This window comes from Nerophis lumbriciformis, linkage group LG05, assembly GCF_033978685.3.
Source record: "Nerophis lumbriciformis linkage group LG05, RoL_Nlum_v2.1, whole genome shotgun sequence".
NCBI lineage: Eukaryota > Metazoa > Chordata > Actinopteri > Syngnathiformes > Syngnathidae > Nerophis > Nerophis lumbriciformis.
The window spans coordinates 35,768,390-35,787,832 of NC_084552.2; the positions used below are offsets into that span (position 1 = coordinate 35,768,390).

Consider the following 19,443-nt stretch of genomic DNA (forward strand, 5'->3'; position numbering starts at 1 on the left):
AATTTCAAGATGACAGCTATACAAAATAAAATGCATTTTTTTAAAGGGAATTAAAAATTGTGGCTCATGATCTCTGAGTGAATTGGAAACTATACGGTCTCAAATGAACAAGGTTACTTAAATGCAGCATTCTCCCGAACGGATGTAACGTAAGTGGTTGCCGCCGATGACTCCTGTTCCTCCGTCTGACGTAAAAATGGCGACCACCTTGCGTCTCCTCGCATCCAGCGGGAAATGTTTGGTACGCAGGTCTTTGCTGGAGGAAAGTCGTCTGGGCAGAGTAAGATGAATAAGTTACGATTTATTCTCCTGAAAATATGTTATATAGTTTTCAGCCTGTCGTTTTAACGCTTCAAATAATGTTACATTTGTTTGGTTAAGTTGACAACAGTCCAGTTGCAGTTTTAACGACGCTTAAATGTGGAAAATGTAGTTAGCTATGCGGCAAGTTTCTCTTCATTAAATGTAGCTAAGCTACAGAGGAAGAAGCTATCCCCGGAGAATTGTAGCAAGCTACACTACAAGATACACGGTAAAAGTAGCTTGCTGGTCATCAAAGCTACATTTAACGGCATTTATATCTATGGGCCCACATGTATAATATCAACGTTAATGTAACTGAGAGTGTACAAATGGACCCAATAAGGGTCCATTACTATAAACTATCTGTCATTTAGCTGGGACACCCTACAACAGGGGTAGGGAACCTATGGCTCTAGAGTGATGTGGCTCTTTTGATGACTGGCTCTCTGATAAATCTTGGCTGAGATTGCTTAACACGATAAGTAATGAATAATTCCGCTGGTAACCAGTGTTAAAAATAACGTTCAAAAATATAAAACATTCTCTTGCATTTTAATCCATCAATCCGTTTTCTACCGCACCTGTTCAAGAAGTCGCATTAATGGTAAGAAGTATTTTATTTATTATAGGTTAGCGTCAGAATAACAATGTTATTCAAACGAATAAGAGACTTATTATACTCTAAAGATGTTGGTCTTACTTAAAAATGCACGCATTTAGTTGTATTCAGTGTTAAAAAAATATTATATGGCTCTTACGGAAATACATTTTAAAATATCTGGCTTTCATGGCTCTCTCAGCCAAAAAGGTTCCCGACCCCTGCCCTACAACTACCTCTAGGGGTCCCCGCACCCCACAGTGTGTATTTATTTACTTTGCCTTTTCTTTGGCCCAGCCCTATGTTATCCATTTTCTCTACTTACAGTAAAAAAAAAAAAAAAACAATGAATTGTGTGTGTTGTTTGGGAACAGTTGGTAATGGTTATGTGCAGTAAAACTTTTCATGAACTCAACTCACCTTAAAGGTGCCATATGTAGTAATGTGGTCAGAAATGGTACTGCAGTCATGGTCAAAGTTCTGATTGATTGATTGATTGATTGAAACTTTTATTAGTAGATTGCACAGTACAGTACATATTCCGTACAATTGACCACTAAATGATAACACCCGAAAAGTTTTTCAACTTGTTTAAGTCGGGGTCCACAATAATCAATTCATGGTAGTCTGTAGTTCCTCCCACTCTCCCTGACTGGCCCAGCCCTATGTTATCCATTTTCTCTACCTACAGCAAAAAACAACAACAATGACTTGTGTGTGTTGTTTGGGAACAGTTGGTAATGGTTATGTGCAGTTAAATTTTTCATGAACTCAACTCACCTTAAAGATGCCATATGTAGTAATGTGGTCAGAAATGGTACTGCATTCATGGTCAAAATTCTGATTGATTGATTGAAACTTTTATTAGTAGATTGCACAGTACAGTACATATTCCGTACAATTGACCACTAAATGATAACACCCGAAAAGTTTTTCAACTTGTTTAAGTCGGGGTCCACAATAATCAATTCATGGTAGTCTGTAGTCCCCTCCCACTCTCCCTGACTGGCCCAGGCCTATGTTATCCATTTTCTCTACCTACAGTAAAAAACAACAACAATGACTTGTGTGTGTTGTTTGGGAACAGTTGGTAATGGTTATGTGCAGTAAAACTTTTCATGAACTCAACTCACCTTAAAGGTGCCATATGTAGTAATGTGGTCAGATATGGTACTGCATTAATGGTCAAAATTCTGATTGATTGATTGAAACTTTTATTAGTAGATTGCACAGTACAGTACATATTCCGTACAATTGACCACTAAATGGTAACACCCCCGAATAAGTTTTTCAACTTGTTTAAGTCTGGGTCCACGTTAATCAATTCATGGTAGTCTGTAGTCCCCTCCCACTCTCCCTGACTGAGGTTGCCGGATACGCAGCCAAATCCGAATCTTACTCCAAGGAACTTCAACTAGCAATCGTAGGAGTCCTATTCTATAGGTTTCTCTTGTTTATGCTTCTTGCCAGATGGTTTACTAAGTAATGATGCCACATTTTACTGATGTCGATCAGTAAAAGGTATTTGTAAAGTTATGCAGCAATATTTTAATCAGGAGTCAGTACAGATTGTTGGCATTACCCTACTAAAATGTCTAGTTTGACTGCACGGACCACCAGGGTTTTGAAGTTGTTTTTGAGGGCTTTGAAGGCTACTACGGCCACATCTTTCAAGCATTTTTATCATCTTTAAAATCCTAAAAAAAAGATGTTCTTGTCTTTCATAATGATTGTGAGCGATAGGCAAAATTCCCAAAGGAGTGCAGTTCTCTTTAAGGCATAATAACAAGCCGAGTGGCAGCTGGTATCTCAAAATACTCGTAAGTTGGAGTACTTGTAACTTAGTTAAAGTACCCCTTTATATAAAAACAAACAGGCAGAATTAAATGTAAAAATGAAACCAGCACATAAGCATGAACCACAGAAAGTGACGTAACTGCTGTGATCTTGTTTGTTTTGTAGCTCGCTGCCGGACCACACAGACTCTTGGCAACACAGGCTGCTCACCAAGTGGCTTTAAATGTCCCTGAAACGAAAGTAACCACTTTAGAAAATGGGCTGCGTGTGGCTTCCGAGGATTCTGGCCTTTCAACGTGTACAGTAAGTCACACAAAATGCATTGTTATGTTTGTCACGATCACACAATCTAATCTCTTCAATAACATGTAACTTCTTTCAGGTGGGCCTCTGGATCGATGCCGGCAGTCGCTACGAGAATGAGAGGAATAATGGCACAGCGCATTTTCTCGAGCACATGGCATTTAAGGTGAGATGTTTATACTAAATCTTATCCATTTATTGTTAAATTTAAATTAGATTTACTCTAAAGTATATATTTTGGTTACCCTGGGATTGGCAAAATATTATAAAGATCTCTCACCATATACTACAGTGGAGCCTGTTTATGTTGACGCCCCTCGGACTGGCTAACTGAAACTAGCCATTATTTGTACATTGACTTGTGACTTTGGCCAGAGACATAAGGAGAAAGGTGATGATAAAATAAGTTTGTTGACATGGTTTTTCTCCATTTGTACATTTGTATTTGAATTCCTTATACAAACCCCGTTTCCATATGAGTTGGGAAATTGTGTTAGATGTAAATATAAACGGAATACAATGATTTGCAAATAATTTTCAACCCATATTCAGTTGAATATGCTACAAAGACAACATATTTGATGTTCAAACTGATAAACTTTTTTTTTTTTGCAAATAATTATAAACTTTAGAATTTGATGCCAGCAACACATGACAAAGAAGTTGGTAAAGGTGGCAATAAATACTGATAAAGTTGAGGAATGCTCATCAAACACTTATTTGGAACATCCCACAGGTGAACAGGCAAATTGGGAACAGGTGGGTGCCATGATTGGGTATAAAAGTAGATTCCATGAAATGCTCAGTCATTCACAAACAAGGATGGGGCGAGGGTCACCACTTTGTCAACAAATGCGTGAGCAAATTGTTGAACAGTTTAAGAAAAACCTTTCTCAACCACCTATTGCAAGGAATTTAGGGATTTCACCATCTACGGTCCGTAATATAATCAAAGGGTTCAGAGAATCTGGAGAAATCACTGCACGTAAGCAGCTAAGCCTGTGACCTTCGATCCCTCAGACTGCACTTCAGAAACCCACTGTCAGTAACTACTGTTGGTCGCTGTAAGTGCAAGTTAAAACTTTCCTATGCAAGGCGAAAACCGTTTATCAACAACACCCAGAAACGCCGTCGGCTTCGCTGGGCCTGAGCTCATCTAAGATGGACTGATACAAAGTGGAAAAGTGTTCTGTGGTCTGACGAGTCCACATTTCAAATTGTTATTGGAAACTGTGGACGTCGTGTCCTCCGGACCAAGAGGAAAAGAACCACCCGGATTGTTATAGGCGCAAAGTTGAAAAGCCAGCATCTGTGATGGGATGGGGGTGTATTAGTGCCCAAGACATGGGTAATTTACACATCTGTGAAGGCGCCATTAATGCTGAAAGGTACATACAGGTTTTGGAGCAACATATGTTGCCATCCAAGCAACGTTACCATGGACACCCCTGCTTATTTCAGCAAGACAATGCCAAGCCACGTGTTACATCAACGTGGCTTCATAGTAAAATAATGCGGGTACTAGACTTGCCTGCCTGTAGTCCAGACCTGTCTCCTATTGAAAATGTGTGGGGCATTATGAAGCCTAAAATACCACAACAGAGACTGTTGAACAACTTAAGCTGCACATGAAGCAAGAATGGGAAAGAATTCATCCTGAGAAGCTTAAAAAATGTGTCTCCTCAGTTCCCAAACGTTTACTGAATGTTGTTAAAAGGAAAGGCCATGTAACGCAGTGGTGAACATGCCCTTTCCCAATTACTTTGGCACGTGTTGCAGCCATGAAATTCTAAGTTAATTATTATTTGCAAAAAAAAAATAAAGTTTATGAGTTTGAACATCAAATATCTTGTTTTTGTAGTGCATTCTATTGAATATGGGTTGAAAAGGATTCGCAAATCATTGTATTCCGTTTATATTTACATCCATCCATCCATCCATTTTCTACCGCTTATTCCCTTTGGGGTCACGGGGGGGCGCTGGAGCCTATCTCAGCTAACACAATTTCCCAACTCATATGGAAACGGGGTTTGTACATTTTGTACTTTTAACAGATCTCTATTTGTGCATGTTTGCATTTTAATTCTTTACACATTTTGTACTTCTAACAGAGCTACTGTAGTACATTTCTCAATAAACCCTTCCTTGTTTGCACAAATGCTTCTTCCTGTGGCTAAGAAAAATAAAAAGGGTGCATTTTGTAAGTTACTGTGGTAGGATCCATGTTAATACGGACATGCTATTACCGGGTACTTTTGAAGCTTATTCCGCACTGAACAGGAAGTCACTTTGTGTGCGTTTTAATGCTCTGTAACCAGACAGTAGTTATGTTGCTGTTGTCATTAGCGGTAATGGTGAACAGTACTACAACATGTCAACATAAACAGGCCATTTTTTTTTCATAGAAACAACTATTTTGAGTCTCAAATTGTAAATGTTGTCTTTTGTGACAGGGAACCAGGAAGCGGTCCCAGCTGGACCTAGAATTAGAAATTGAGAACATGGGGGCACATCTAAATGCATACACGTCCCGGGAGCAAACTGTGTACTATGCCAAAGCCTTCTCCAAGGATCTCCCAAGAGGTAATGTAATGTAGGACTGGGTGACACTGCACATTTTGGTGTTTTGGATTTGTTACCAAGCACCTATTTTGCCAATACCAATAATGATACGTTTTACTTGAAATGTATAAATATTTTAAAAAAAAATTTCTTAGTTTGTTGGTGATGATTATAATCGGAATGAAACACAGAAACACATTTTAAATATTTTATCTACAAAAATTCTACAACATAAATCAATATCAATCAATGAATATTATTATTTTTTATAGGTTAAAATGTTTGTAAAATAGTCAGTATTGCAAAAAAACTAAGTAAGAGCAACAGCCACTCTTGGCTGGAAATGTAATCTTTTTGACTTTTTCCTCTAGTTTATAAACAATATATAATCAATATTATGCTATCAACCAACAACATTATGAACAAAACAAACACATTTATGAAAATAAACTCAGAGGACTGAAAACTATTGATCTCATGGTGGTCCGATACCGATACTCCCCTCGCTAGATAAAAGATACTATTGATGCAATATTTGGATCGATCCGCCCACCCCTAGGATATAAAATAGGGCTGGAGTTTAATTGAAATGCATCATATTATTTTAATGTTAGTGGCCGCCAGATATAGGTGACCAAAAACACAGGTTGACTACATACTATACTTTACTGTATACTGTATTGTAGTAGTGTATATACTACAAACTAGTGGAAAAACTAGTGAGCATCCTGGATGATGCCAGTCACCCTCTGCATACCGTTATCAGTAGCCAGAGGAGCCTGTTCAGTGCTAGACTGCTTCATCCCAAGTGCAGGACTAATAGACTAAAAAACTCCTTTGTCCCACACGCCATTAGACTGTACAACTCCTCTCTGAGGGGGAGGGGGTACTAGGATGACAGGGGATGCAAAACAATAACAGTGCAATACTTTTTCATTACATGGTCACTACTGCTTAGTTTCTCTTGTTATATTCTTATTTTACTGTTATTTGTATTCTCATTGTTGCTTTTTATTTTTATTCTATTGTAATATTTTTTCTATTTTGTTTCCATTTATACCCCCATTATTTACTTTTTACTTTTTAAATTCGATCTCAATTTTGTACACTGCTGGTGGAATTTAAATTTTCCTGAGGGAACTCTCCTGAAGGAATCAATAAAGTACTATCCATCTATCTATCTATCTAGGGCTGGGCAAAAATAAAAATCAGGATTATTTTGATTGATATAGTAATCACAATTGTTTAACACGATTATTCATTCATTTGAAAACCTGAGTATTTATTTACTGTACCACCAAAACTCAACTTAAAATATAATTAAAACGGATATAAAACAGTACCAAATAAACCACAACAAGTAAAATAATAAAAGGAATAACGATTAATTCAAATAACAATATAAATAAACAATAAAATTATTATTTCTTTTTAATTCCGTTTTTTACCTTTTACACTTATTTTACCATCATAAAGTGTGCTTTTTGTGTAAAATACAAAATAATAAATGTTTCTTAATGAAATTTAAAAATCCTCATATTTATTGGCACAATACATCTTTGGACAATTTTGACCAATAATTTAAGTCAAAATATATTGTGTAAATGTATCAATAAGTGCTTTAAGTATATTATGATTGTGTAAGGTACTTTTTTTGAAGCCTTTATTTTGTTATCGCAGTCAGACCGGATGTGGCGGACCGCGCAATTATTGTGAAGGGGGGAGCTGTGCTGTTGCTCTGAGCTTGACCAGTAAAGAAAGGACATGAGGCTGTAAAAAAATAAAGAGAGACAACCACTGATGAACAAAGTTGTCGCGTTAAAGAACAATGGGAGTAAACAGAGGATTTTCTAATAATAGTGTCTAAGAAAAAACATGTAGGAACGAAACAGCACTGGTCCAAGAACAGATCCCTGTAGGACATCAAGGTTAAGTTTTAACCCTGTGCACGGGTGTAACCCAGCCAAGTCATAGAATGCTGGTAATAGCAAATAATTCTAAATGCATTACTAAAATAATAAGAAAGTATTCCTTAACTTAAAAAGTACAGTCTAGTTTTTTGTTTCATCTTAACTCGCGTTACTTGTTACATTTCTCCAAGCTGTGGAGATCTTGGCAGACATCATCCAGAACAGCATGTTAGGTGAGGCCGAGATCGAGAGGGAGCGAGGTGTAATCCTCCGAGAGATGCAGGAAGTGGAGACTAATCTGCAGGAAGTGGTCTTCGATTACCTGCATGCTACTGCATACCAGGCCACGGCGCTGGGCAGAACCATCCTGGGTCCCACCGAAAATATCAAGTAAAAACTAAACAAATCTAGATATATGTATATTATGCAACATGTTATGAACATACAATCGTTTCATTGCAGGACGATTAATAAAGGAGATCTGGTAGAGTACATCACTGCGCACTACAAAGGTCCTAGAATAGTACTGGCTGCTGCTGGAGGTGAGTACTGTTTGGATCAGACACCAATGACCTTTAGTATTTATTTAAAATTAGACTAGAATCAAGCTTGTCCTAATATATGTTGACTATTTTTGGCGTTTTTCGAACTTTTTTATGCAAACGACCACTTAATCAAGTAAAATATGATTGGTGTGTGCCAAAAATGGATCACACTCACATAAAAAATGTAGCCCTGCAAAAAACTATTTAGTAGTCACTAGGGGTGTTCCAATACAACTTTTTGACTTCCAATACGATGCCGATATTGGAGCCTTAAGTGTTGACCAATCATTGCGCATACTTTTATTATTTTGTTGTGTTGGATGTTAGATAAGCTTTGAACAAGTGAAATTGGTTAAACAGAGAACAATGTTAGGTATGAAAAACACTAACATATTTATTAAGTGGAAATGATGTATGCTGTCTATAATTTGAAGCGGTAATTTGTTTTTGGCGACACCTACTGGTCACAATAATTCATTACGTTAAACTCATGACGCAGTAAGTTGAATAATGTGGACAAGTTAGTTACTGGATACCTTCTAATCTGCTTTTTCTGCCTTGGAGACTTTGTATTTGTAAATAATATTTAACTATTATTATTTGATACTTGTTTGTATTGACAAATGTGCTGTTTTAGACTGCAATACTTTTTAATTAAGGACACAGTACTTATGTATTGCCTGTGTACTATTGTGTCCTTAGCTGTTGTGTAGCTGCTAGCTCCTACAGCCTATAGTCTAGAATGTGTACCTTTTGTAAATGACTTGACTAAAATGCAAACAAAACATCAACCTTATGTGTTTATTCTGTTGGGTTTAAATAATTCATTTAAGGTCAAACAAAAAACAATCAACATTACATTTAAAATAAATAATGAACGGAAAGGAGCAGAAAGAAGTCAAACTTATATCTGCCCCTAGCTATATAGGGACACCCCTAGTAGTGACTGAATAATGCATAGAATAGTTCTTGGATGTGTACTCTTGTGTGTGTTCAAACAGGAGTTTCTCACAACGAGCTCATCGATCTGGCCAAGTATCACTTTGGAAAGCTTCCTGGCAGTTATGAGAGTGATGCACCGACACTGCCATCGTGTCCCTTCACAGGAAGTGAGGTAAACAAATGCTTATTAACCACACCTTAGTGGAATTTGTAAATATACGATGTAACCCGTTATCAATAAATAAATAGACGACCCTTAACTTTTCAGATTCGGATACGTGACGACAAGATGCCTCTGGCTCATATCGCCATCGCTGTGGAGGCCGTTGGATGGTCACACCCTGACACCATCCCGCTCATGGTGGCAAACACACTTATCGGAAACTGGGACCGCTCTTTTGGTGGAGGAGTTGAGTCCTTTTTTCTTTTTTTTAAATCTTTACACTCCTGAAAAAAATCTTAAAACGGAGGGAAATTACCAAATTGTAAATCGAGCATGTGAAAAGAAACAAAAGACCATAATCCACAGAGGTAGGCCCGTATGAAATTATGACGGTATGATAACCTTTGGCAATACTATCATTTTGTCCTGTCATGGTATTATAATTACAGCTCTAAAATGTGTTGTTTTAAAATGTCTATTGGGAAAAATAACTTTTCATCTAAACGGTCACACAAAGTTTGAACAGTAACACTGTTTAAATATTTGTGTTTTTTTGCGTACCCCTTGATGAAGCCCACATACCACAGTTTGAGAATGACTGCATTTAGAACATGCTGAAAGTGGAGCATGTGTATTAAAAATAGCAAAAAAAACTAAAATCTCTCCAAATCCAAAGTGTTGTTCTTAATGCTGTTGCTAAACCTGCAACTCAAGTGACAACATGAATATTTTCTTTTGTAAAAAAATAAATAAATGCAATCACAAAATGGCTCAAGAAGATCACCACATAAATAAATGGTACAAAGAGTTTGGTACATTAGTTTAATGACACGGCAGCTGCAACAGTCATGTGGGTTTATTCTTAAAGTGACACATTAAGGTATGGAAGGACATGGCATCACTCCTTGTTTCATAATGCATCCATGCTCCAGTATCGTTTGACCCATCACTACTAATTATCATGACAATGGCAGAAATTCTTAGATGCTAATAGTTCTTTGTGTGCTCCTTAGAATCTGTCCAGTAAACTTGCTCAAATGGCGTGTCAGGGAAACTTGTGCCACAGCTTCCAGTCCTTCAACACCTGCTACACCGACACTGGCCTGTGGGGGCTCTACATGGTGTGTGAGCCCGGCACCATCAACGAAATGATGCACTTCACCCAGCAACAATGGTGACATACCTCATACACACGCAGCGTTGTTATGACCGTCATTGTCTTACACACTTTTACTATTACAGGATGTCACTTTGCACCAATATTAGCGAGAGCGAGGTGGCTCGGGCTAAAAATCTTCTAAAGACAAACATGCTTCTGCACCTGGACGGTAAGATGTTCAACTAACCGTGACGATCAAACACATTCATATTTCATATTTTGTGCTTCTTAGGATCCACTCCCATTTGTGAGGACATTGGCAGACAGATGTTGTGTTACAGTCGCAGGATACCTTTGCATGAACTTGAGTTCCGCATTGATGTGAGTGAATGTTCCAATCAACACTCAAATTTGTCTGCTTTGCACTCTAACATGGACTTCTCATCATATTCTATATTTATAGTGGCCAGGGTATTTTTTTTTATTTCTGACCTGCAGAGAGTACCAGCATTATTTATTAGAGTGGGAAAATTAATTTTAATAAGAATGTTTAATGTTAATAGCAAAACATATACATATTTTTTACAAGTAAGTCATTCAAATTATATAATTTATAAATTATATACATTTATTTATATGATGTACCGGTACTTAAATCAGTAGTTCTTTAACCAAGTACCACCATAATGATCAACATTAAACTACAGTAGCGTTGTAGGCATAAGTATTAAATAAAAACAAAGCAGATGTTTTATTGAACAAGTATATTTAATATTTTAGGCCAATGTAACATACACAGTTTGAACAGTAACATTGTGTTTGAATATTTAATTTTAAAGTGATTATTTGACGTGCCACTATATGGAGCCTGCATACCACTGCCATAGTTTAAGAATCCATCCATCTATCCATTTTCTACCGCTTGTCCCTCTCGAGGTGGAGAGGGGTGCTGGAGCCCATCTCGGCTGCATTCAGGTTTAAGAATCCCTAACTTAAATACATTTTGATAAGAATGTTTAATAATAGCAAAACGTTTTTTTCAGTAATTTGTCTTCTTCAAATAAGTGATTAAAGTAATACTTTACTGCGGTTTAATTATTACAAAGCCTAATAGCATGTAAGCACATGATTGCTTTGTGCAATTAATCTTTCTCGATTCCAACTTGTGAGAGTAATCACATTTAAATGCATAAATGTGTGTGTGGTCGTAACCACTCACATCCAGTTATGTTTTGCGCGTACAATTACATTCCACTGCACATGTCTGTGGGACTGATCTCAAAGTGTATATACAGTATGTACATGCTTTTTCTGGGCTGAGATGATTCATCGTATCTAGCCTCACTTTTGTGCTCAGTTGTGATAAATCGCATTATGCCGTAAAATTCGACAATAACAGTAGTGTATTGTTCACTTTTGTTCATATATTATGTTTTTTTAATAGTTACATAAAACATTTAAGTGTTGGACAATTATTACAAATCTAAACTTAAATGAATCCCCCGCAAACTCATAGTTGGCGTGATTAGGTTAGGCACATTTAGTCACAATTTTGGTATTTATTCTCGTGTAAAATTCAACAAACCCTCTTGCTCGGTGCTCTCACGCTAACTGCTCATTTATGATATGACTTATGATAAATAGTAATTATCTACTTTACATGGCATGAAAGTAAATCAATGCCTAAGCACTTGTACTGTCAAAATTAATAGTATTTTTATTGGAAGTTTTTTTTTTTAAACATGATTATGGTAAGTGATTTTCTATTTCCCTTCCAAAAGGCTGTTGACACTTCTACCATCAAGGATGTTTGCACCAAACATATTTTCAACAAAGCTCCTACCATTGCAGCCGTTGGTATGTTTATCTTTCATCATTTATGAGCAACTTGACCTGATGAAGGTACATCACTAACTAAAGAAATACGCGACAGAGAAAGTGTAAAACATTTATCGTCTTTCAGGTCCCATTGAACAGCTTCCTGACTACAATCAGATTCGCAACGGAATGTTCTGGATGAAGACATGAGCAGATTTCAAAATGTATTAAAGCAAACAGCATTTCAGTCCATAGTATGTTTTTTGTTGTCTTTTTAATGGTTTTACTATAAAATAAAGACCAACACAATACAGATACCATGACAAAGATTGACATTTGGTTTTTGTGTTGTCATTTTTTTATCTTGTTTGCCACTTGCTCCTGTGCTGCTTTCTTGGCTTTAACCATCTCCACCAGTTCCTGTCAGAAGTGACATATTTCACACTTAGTATATACTTGTATTACTATTAAAGATGTAACAGTGCATGTAGTCATAATCACATTTGTCACGTATCTAATCGGTAAACAAATCTAGTACAGACCAGTATTTGGCTAAGTATAGTGCCAAACAGAAGCCAGAGCTTGAAAACCATTCCGTGTTGTTAAAGTCTCCTGTTTGAGAACATTTTGACTTCCTGGTGAAATACATATACACTGACTAGTAGATGCCGAAAGTGTTCAGTAGAGATGGCAATTATTGATGCTGCACTTCAGCAAAGAAGGTACATTGCATGCAGAGAAATCACTACAAAAGTGCCTCAAGCTACCCCAGTCTTAGAATTTTTAGCTATTCTCATTTTAAATAATCTACATTGCAGGCGTTTAAGTCACTAAGAAAACTGCCTTTATACCCAATAGTTTGTTGTAAATAATTTCATTGTCCTATTTAATGAAATTATTAATTACATGCCAGCTGTTTTCAGTTTTGTTCCCTTACTGTACTGATCCTGAATTATTGCGTACTATTCCACCCCGACTGTTTTGTAAAATGGCCCCCTTCTTACCTTGTATCTCTTCATACAGTCTTTCTTGTTTCTCCCCGGGATGCAGGCTGCTATCTTCTCCCAGCGCTCAGATGTGCTGACAGGGTAAGATTTTAAGGCCTGCTCTAAAAGCTTCTGTTCCTCCATGGTCCAGTGGGCAGCGTTTCCATCACCACTGGGAGCTATAAGACAAGGAAGGAAGCTTTTACATTTGCACACTTTCACAGGTGGTCCTCCTTACATTAGAATACGAGACAGTAAATGTTGAGATATTTCATCGCTCACATTCAAACCTCTCAGAGGGTGCGGCGTTGTCGACAGTGGTTGGCACAAAAGTATGTTCTTTCTTGAACTTCTCAAAGGCTTTTTTGTTGATGTCATCTTTCTGGAGTGGATCTGAAACGACATTCTCAACATTTAGACCTTAACTATTGGTACTTACTACCACTACTGCCTAAACGCAATATTTACCAAGCCGTTGTAGACTCTTGGCTTTGTTGATAACATCTTTGGCAGTCCTCTTCATGCTGCTTGTGGAGTGCAAATTCATGTAGTTTGCAATAACCTCCCATCTATTTAAAAACAACAATATATACATACCGGTACATATATTAAATCTTAGGGCTGTCAAAGTTAACACGGTTAACACGGTAACTACAAATTCCTTAAACAGCGTTATTTTTTTGAACGTGCATACGTCCCGACTCCTTTTTGACCCTTGATCCATTCGGTATTGTGGGGAAATTAAATGTCCTTCCGTTACTGCTGAGCCGCGAGCAGAAATGCAAAAAGAAAAGGGGACATGATGGAAATCCCATGTCCAAAGTCATGGCAAGTCGTTCTCCCGACGAGACCATTTTATCTTTGATCGCCCCGAGACGGCGACGTTAGAGCGAAAGCGTGTTGGCGCACTTTGCCGCTTGCAATGTGGTGGAGCTTTACTTCCGTGTTTGGATTACAGTTGAGTGCATTAACATAAAATGTAGACCGCTACGTTAACTGCTTTAGTACGATGGGGATAAAAAGCTCAGCAAAAAAAAGACCATAGGCAGGAAGTCTTCACATCGTTAAAACATGTTAAGACACCTTTCCTCATACTTCTTGCTTCACAATAATAGTAATACGCAAAAAAAATCCATAACAAAATGAAAAATTGTCTTACATTACGATCATGCTTGGTCAATATGTTTTCTAAAGTAATCTGTGTTATTTCTACCTAAATAAATGTTTTCTGGCAAATTGAAGTAAAGTGTATATATTCTTTTATAACCTGTTCTGATTAATAGTCTGCAATTGGAGAACGTTTAGCAGGCTGAATATAACATTTTAACAATAGAGAAGATTAAAACATTGTCATGCAGAGATACGAATACCCTGAACATGTACAACATGTAATGTACGGGATATCTGAAGCATTTATTCAGGCAGAAATACCACATTATACATTACTAAACATCTTTGGCAATCAAACTATGATCCTAAAATCGTCATTTTGTGTTATTCATGTGCGAAACTGGTATCTTAACAGTGTAGCTTCTCCTCTGAAAGCAAGTGCTCCTACAACAGTAACACAAATTCTGTATTGCTACAAATATAAAATCTGGCAAAAACTAATGCACTGCAGGTAACATTTTTTATTGTCATTAAAAGCGTGTTTGTCCTATTTGTGTTGAGTTAAAAAAAAAAAAAAGCATAACATTTAAAAAACATTTAAAGCAAACTAGTTTTGTCATGGTAATAAAAACATGAAAAGTATCTGTACAGGATACACTTATTAATGGAAGAAAAGAAAAAAAAAAATATATATATATATATATATATATATATATATATATACGTACATTCTTCAGAGAATATGAATAACAGAAAAGCCTTTCTTCCACTCATGGTTAATGAAGTGGAAGCTATGGTGAAGCTATTTATTGGCAAACAATTGTGTTTACTCTTTTTAAATCAAAATGACAAAAGAAAGTACCCAAATGACCCTGATCAAAAGTTTACATACTTGAGTGACTTTGACCAGATAACATGCACAAAAGTTGACACAAACTGGTTTAGTTGGCAAATCAGGGTTCCCATCTCCAACTGTGACCTGTTTTTCTTTTTTCTGTTTTTTTGTGAGCGTGCGTGAAAAGGTCAGTCAGTTTCTTGATTTCTGACAGACCATTTCATCTTTCATCCCGTGCTGCACAGAAGTTTCTGGATTCTGAGTCTTGGTGAAAGCAAAATAATTGTCAAAGGATCAGTGAGAAAAAGGTAATTCAACTGCATAAAACAGGAAAGAGGTATAAAAAGATATCCAAAGAATTGAGAATCAACAATGTTCAAACGCTAATTAAGAAGTGGAAAGACCAGCAAAAATTTCAGCAACAACTGCCAGGAAAATTGTTCCGAGACACAGAGAAAAATCAACAAATAACTTCAGCTGAAATACAGGACTTTCTGCAAAATTGTGGTGTGGTTGTTTAAAGATGCTCAATAAGAAAGAACTTGAAGAAAAATGGGCTTCATGGTTGAGTCGCCAGAAGAAGGCTATTTCTGCGCAAATGTCAAAGCATCCCACTTACATAACACCCAACAGCACAGAGACTAGCCTCAAAACTTCTGGAACAAAGTAATTTGGAGTGATGAGGCCAAAATGAAATTTTTTGGCCACGACCATAAAACGCTACATTTGGAGAGGAGTCAACAAGGCCTATGACGAAAGGAACACAATTACCGTATTTTCCGCACTATAAGGCGCACCGGATTATTAGCCGCACCTTCTATGAATTACATATTTCATAATTTTGTCCACCAATAAGCCGCCCCGGACTATAAGCCGCGCCTACGCTGCGCTAAAGGGAATGTCAAAAAAACAGTCAGATAGGTCAGTCAAACTTTAATAATATATTAAAAACCAGCGTTCTAACAACTCTGTTCACTCCCAAAATGTACGCAAATGTGCAATCACAAACATAGTAAAATTCAAAATAGTGCAGAGCAATAGCAACATAATGTTGCTCGAACGTTAATGTCACAACACACAAAATAAACATAGCGCTTACTTTCTGAAGTTATTCTTCATTCGTAAATCCTTCGTCTTCGGTGTCCGAAGTGAAAAGTTGGGCAAATTTACGATCCACTGGCAGATGTTGGCGTCGTCTGGCGCTGCCTCCTCGTCTTAGTGAAGGTGTGTTCGCCTTCTGTCCTCCATTGTTCCCACGCAGTTAGCAGTCTAGCTTCGAATGCCCTGTTGACACCAATATCTAGCGGCTGGAGGTCTTTTGTCAATCCACCCGGAATGACGGCGAGTATTGAATTAAGCGCGTCAGCGTGTCTCTCAATGTGCTGTTATGAGCTAGCAAATATAACAACTACACTACCCAGCATGCAACGATAGTTACGAGCATGCGCGGTAGCCCTGAGAAGTTCCCACGCAGTTAGCAGTCTAGCTTCGAATGCCCTGTTGACACCAATATCTAGCGGCTGGAGGTCTTTTGTCAATCCACCCGGAATGACGGCGAGTATTGAATTAAGCGTGTCTCTCAATGTGCTGTTATGAGCTAGCAAATATAACAACTACACTACCCAGCATGCAACGATAGTTACGAGCATGCGCGGTAGCCCTGAGAAGTTCCCACGCAGTTAGCAGTCTAGCTTCGAATGCCCTGTTGACACTAATATCTAGCGGCTGGAGGTCTTTTGTCAATCCACCCGGAATGACGGCGAGTATTGAATTAAGCGCGTCAGCGTGTCTCTCAATGTGCTGTTATGAGCTAGCAAATATAACAACTACACTACCCAGCATGCAACGATAGTTACGAGCATGCGCGGTAGCCCTGAGAAGCGTTGTTGTATGCTGGGAGTTCGAATGTGGTTATGAGCACGCTGTGAGAAAACGTTGAGAACTCAGTTAACACGCCTCGTCTGCATTATTTATAATTAGACAGACAACACACTTAATAGGAGCCATTTGGGGTCTTTACATAAACACACAAATGGAAATGAAACGTCACATATCCCAGCATGCACCGCGCGCTTCTTCTACGGGGAAAAAAGATGGCGGCTGTTTACCGTAGTTGCGAGACCTAAACTTTATGAAAATGAATCGTAATAAAGCGCACCGGGTTATAAGGCGCACTGTTAGCTTTTGAGAAAATTTGTGGTTTTTAGGTGCGCCTTATAGTGCGGAAAATACGGTACTACTGTGAAACACAGAGGTGCATCACTCATGTTTTGGGGATGTGTGAGCTACAAAGGCTCAGGAAACTTGGCCAAAATTGATGGCAAGACGAATGCTGCATGTAATCAGAAAATACTGGAGGGAAATTTGCACTCATCTGCCCGGAAGCTGCGCATGGGACGTTTTTGGACATTTCAAAATGACAACGATTCAAAACACAAGGCAAAGTCAGGCTGTCATTGGCTACAGCAGAACAAAGTGAAGGTGCTGGAGTGGCCATCTCAGTCTCCTGACCTCAATACCATTGAACCACTCTGGGGAGATCTCAAACGTGCAATTCATGCAAGACAGCCCAAGAACTTACAGGAACTGGAGGCTATTTGCCAAGAAGAATGAGCAGTTTTGCCACCTGAGTAAATTCAGAAGCTCATCCACAACTACCACAAAAGACTTTAAGCTGTCATTGATGTTAAAGGGGGCAATACACGGTATTAACCCCCGGGGTATGTAAACTTTGATCAGGGTTACTTGGGTACTTTTTTTAGTCATTTTGATTTAAAAAGAGTAAACAGTTGTTTGCCAATAAGTAGCTTCCCCCAACCATTAACCATGAGTGGAAGAAAGTCTTGTTTTGTCATACATATTTTCTGAAGAATGGTCAAGAAATCATACATTTCCCAGGGTATGTAAACGTATGAGCACAACAGTATAATAAATAATAAACAGCTATGAACCACAATGAGAACAAATGATCTAAAGCGGGCCACTCTGAGGCATGAAACTCGTGATGAAAATGAGTCTCACTGTGTCTGTAAAAGAGTGTTTGTGTCCACTTTGTGTTGAGCTGTTTAAAGCATAATTGTAACAAACACAAAGATTGTACAGTCCCATGTTATTATTACAAAAGTTGACAAATTATCTGTCTAAAATACACTTCATAGAGATGAAAAAAAACTTGTTTCTGCTATTAATACGACTTAACAACAGGCCAAATACAATTAATCGCGATAAAACATTTGACACCCTTAGAAGGAAAACAACAAGTCTAATGACAGAATACCTTGAGTTGGTTCCAGCTGGAAACAGATTGACTGCCTTGATAAGCAGCTGCAGGTCTTCTTCATTCCAGCCTTTCCCGACTCCTCCACCTCCTCCTCCGCTGGCCTGCTCGGCGCTGCGAGCCGACTGCATGGCCTGGAACTCGGCTTCCTTCTCCCTCTGCAGTTGAGCATTCACCTCTTGCACCTGACAGGAAAGACACATATTTAATACAGTATACTTCTATCTGGAAGTATGTCCTTTTTTAAGTTTTTTACCTGCTTTTCTACTGCTAGTTTGCTCTCCTCCTTTGAAGCGGAGGCCAAAGTTTCATTGAGAGACTGCAGGCTGGAAGAAAAGAAAGTTCTGTATTAATTAAATAGAATGAAATCACAAAAAAGACGCAAAATAAGAAGTTCATCCTTAAAAGCAGATATGCAAACTCTCCAAATTTCCCAGAATGACCGTGTGGCAGAACTTACAAACGTCTACTAACAGATCCTCCTTTTGTTTTCAAAATAAGAATGCAAACTTCCTTATCTACAAGCATTTCTGTGTGTTTGCTGGGCATAGACTGTGCAACACACAATTAGTCTTTTTTTTCCTCCCGGTCTTCATACCGCATGGAGACAGAGGCAAAAATGCATATACTAAACAATAAAAAATATTTAATCAAACACAGAATATGAATAAATGAAAGTTTACACATTTTTAGTTTTAGATTTCTAAAAGTCATGAAAAGTTGCAATTACATTGTTACAATTATTTTACAATCATTTTGTTTATCACTTTTTGTAGTTATTTATATATTAAGATAATTATACAGTATGTAGAATTTGTATTATTACCATTATAATATATAATAATTATAATATATTACAATGATAATTTATAATTATCATGATAATAATCATACGGTAACCATAATGATAATTATACTTATGATAATAATTAGTATTATAATTTAATTATAATTTTTAGTAAAGCGTTTGGTGAGTGAACCTTTTAACTATCTTTTTAATCCACCAATTATCCTTTTTATGATGTTGCCCCTGTTGTTTTAATTGTTGTTTTAATTCACCAATGTTTTGTATTGCACTTTGTGATTTTATATGTAAAAAGCGCTTTATAAATAAAAATGTACTTACTTATACATACATATACACACACACACACACACACACACATATATATATACACATACATACATATATATA

The 19,443-nt window shown here is 37.4% G+C and overlaps 2 protein-coding genes across 2 annotated transcripts in view; one reads left to right on the top strand and one right to left on the bottom strand.

The window, feature by feature from the left end:
• The first annotated feature begins 134 nt into the window (after positions 1-134).
• pmpcb (peptidase, mitochondrial processing subunit beta) lies at positions 135-12,367 on the top strand. The gene is made up of 13 exons (XM_061960678.2): positions 135-280; positions 2,864-3,001; positions 3,081-3,167; positions 5,455-5,584; positions 7,665-7,863; positions 7,936-8,015; positions 9,020-9,132; positions 9,229-9,369; positions 10,137-10,297; positions 10,366-10,451; positions 10,515-10,603; positions 12,004-12,079; positions 12,186-12,367. The coding sequence occupies exons 1-13, from the start codon at positions 167-169 to the stop codon at positions 12,248-12,250; spliced, it is 1,479 nt and encodes a 492-aa protein (XP_061816662.1). The 5' UTR covers positions 135-166; the 3' UTR covers positions 12,251-12,367.
• The window catches only part of dnajc2 (DnaJ (Hsp40) homolog, subfamily C, member 2), a 29,033-nt gene continuing 21,885 nt past the window's right edge, over positions 12,296-19,443 (bottom strand). The window contains exons 11-16 of the mRNA XM_061960677.2: positions 18,505-18,574; positions 18,249-18,433; positions 13,495-13,595; positions 13,309-13,419; positions 13,045-13,205; positions 12,296-12,460 (exon numbers count right to left, since the gene is read on the bottom strand). Of these exons, the coding sequence (XP_061816661.1) occupies positions 12,392-12,460; positions 13,045-13,205; positions 13,309-13,419; positions 13,495-13,595; positions 18,249-18,433; positions 18,505-18,574 (697 nt within the window). The 3' untranslated portion in view covers positions 12,296-12,391. The remainder of the gene's footprint in view (positions 12,461-13,044; positions 13,206-13,308; positions 13,420-13,494; positions 13,596-18,248; positions 18,434-18,504; positions 18,575-19,443) is intronic.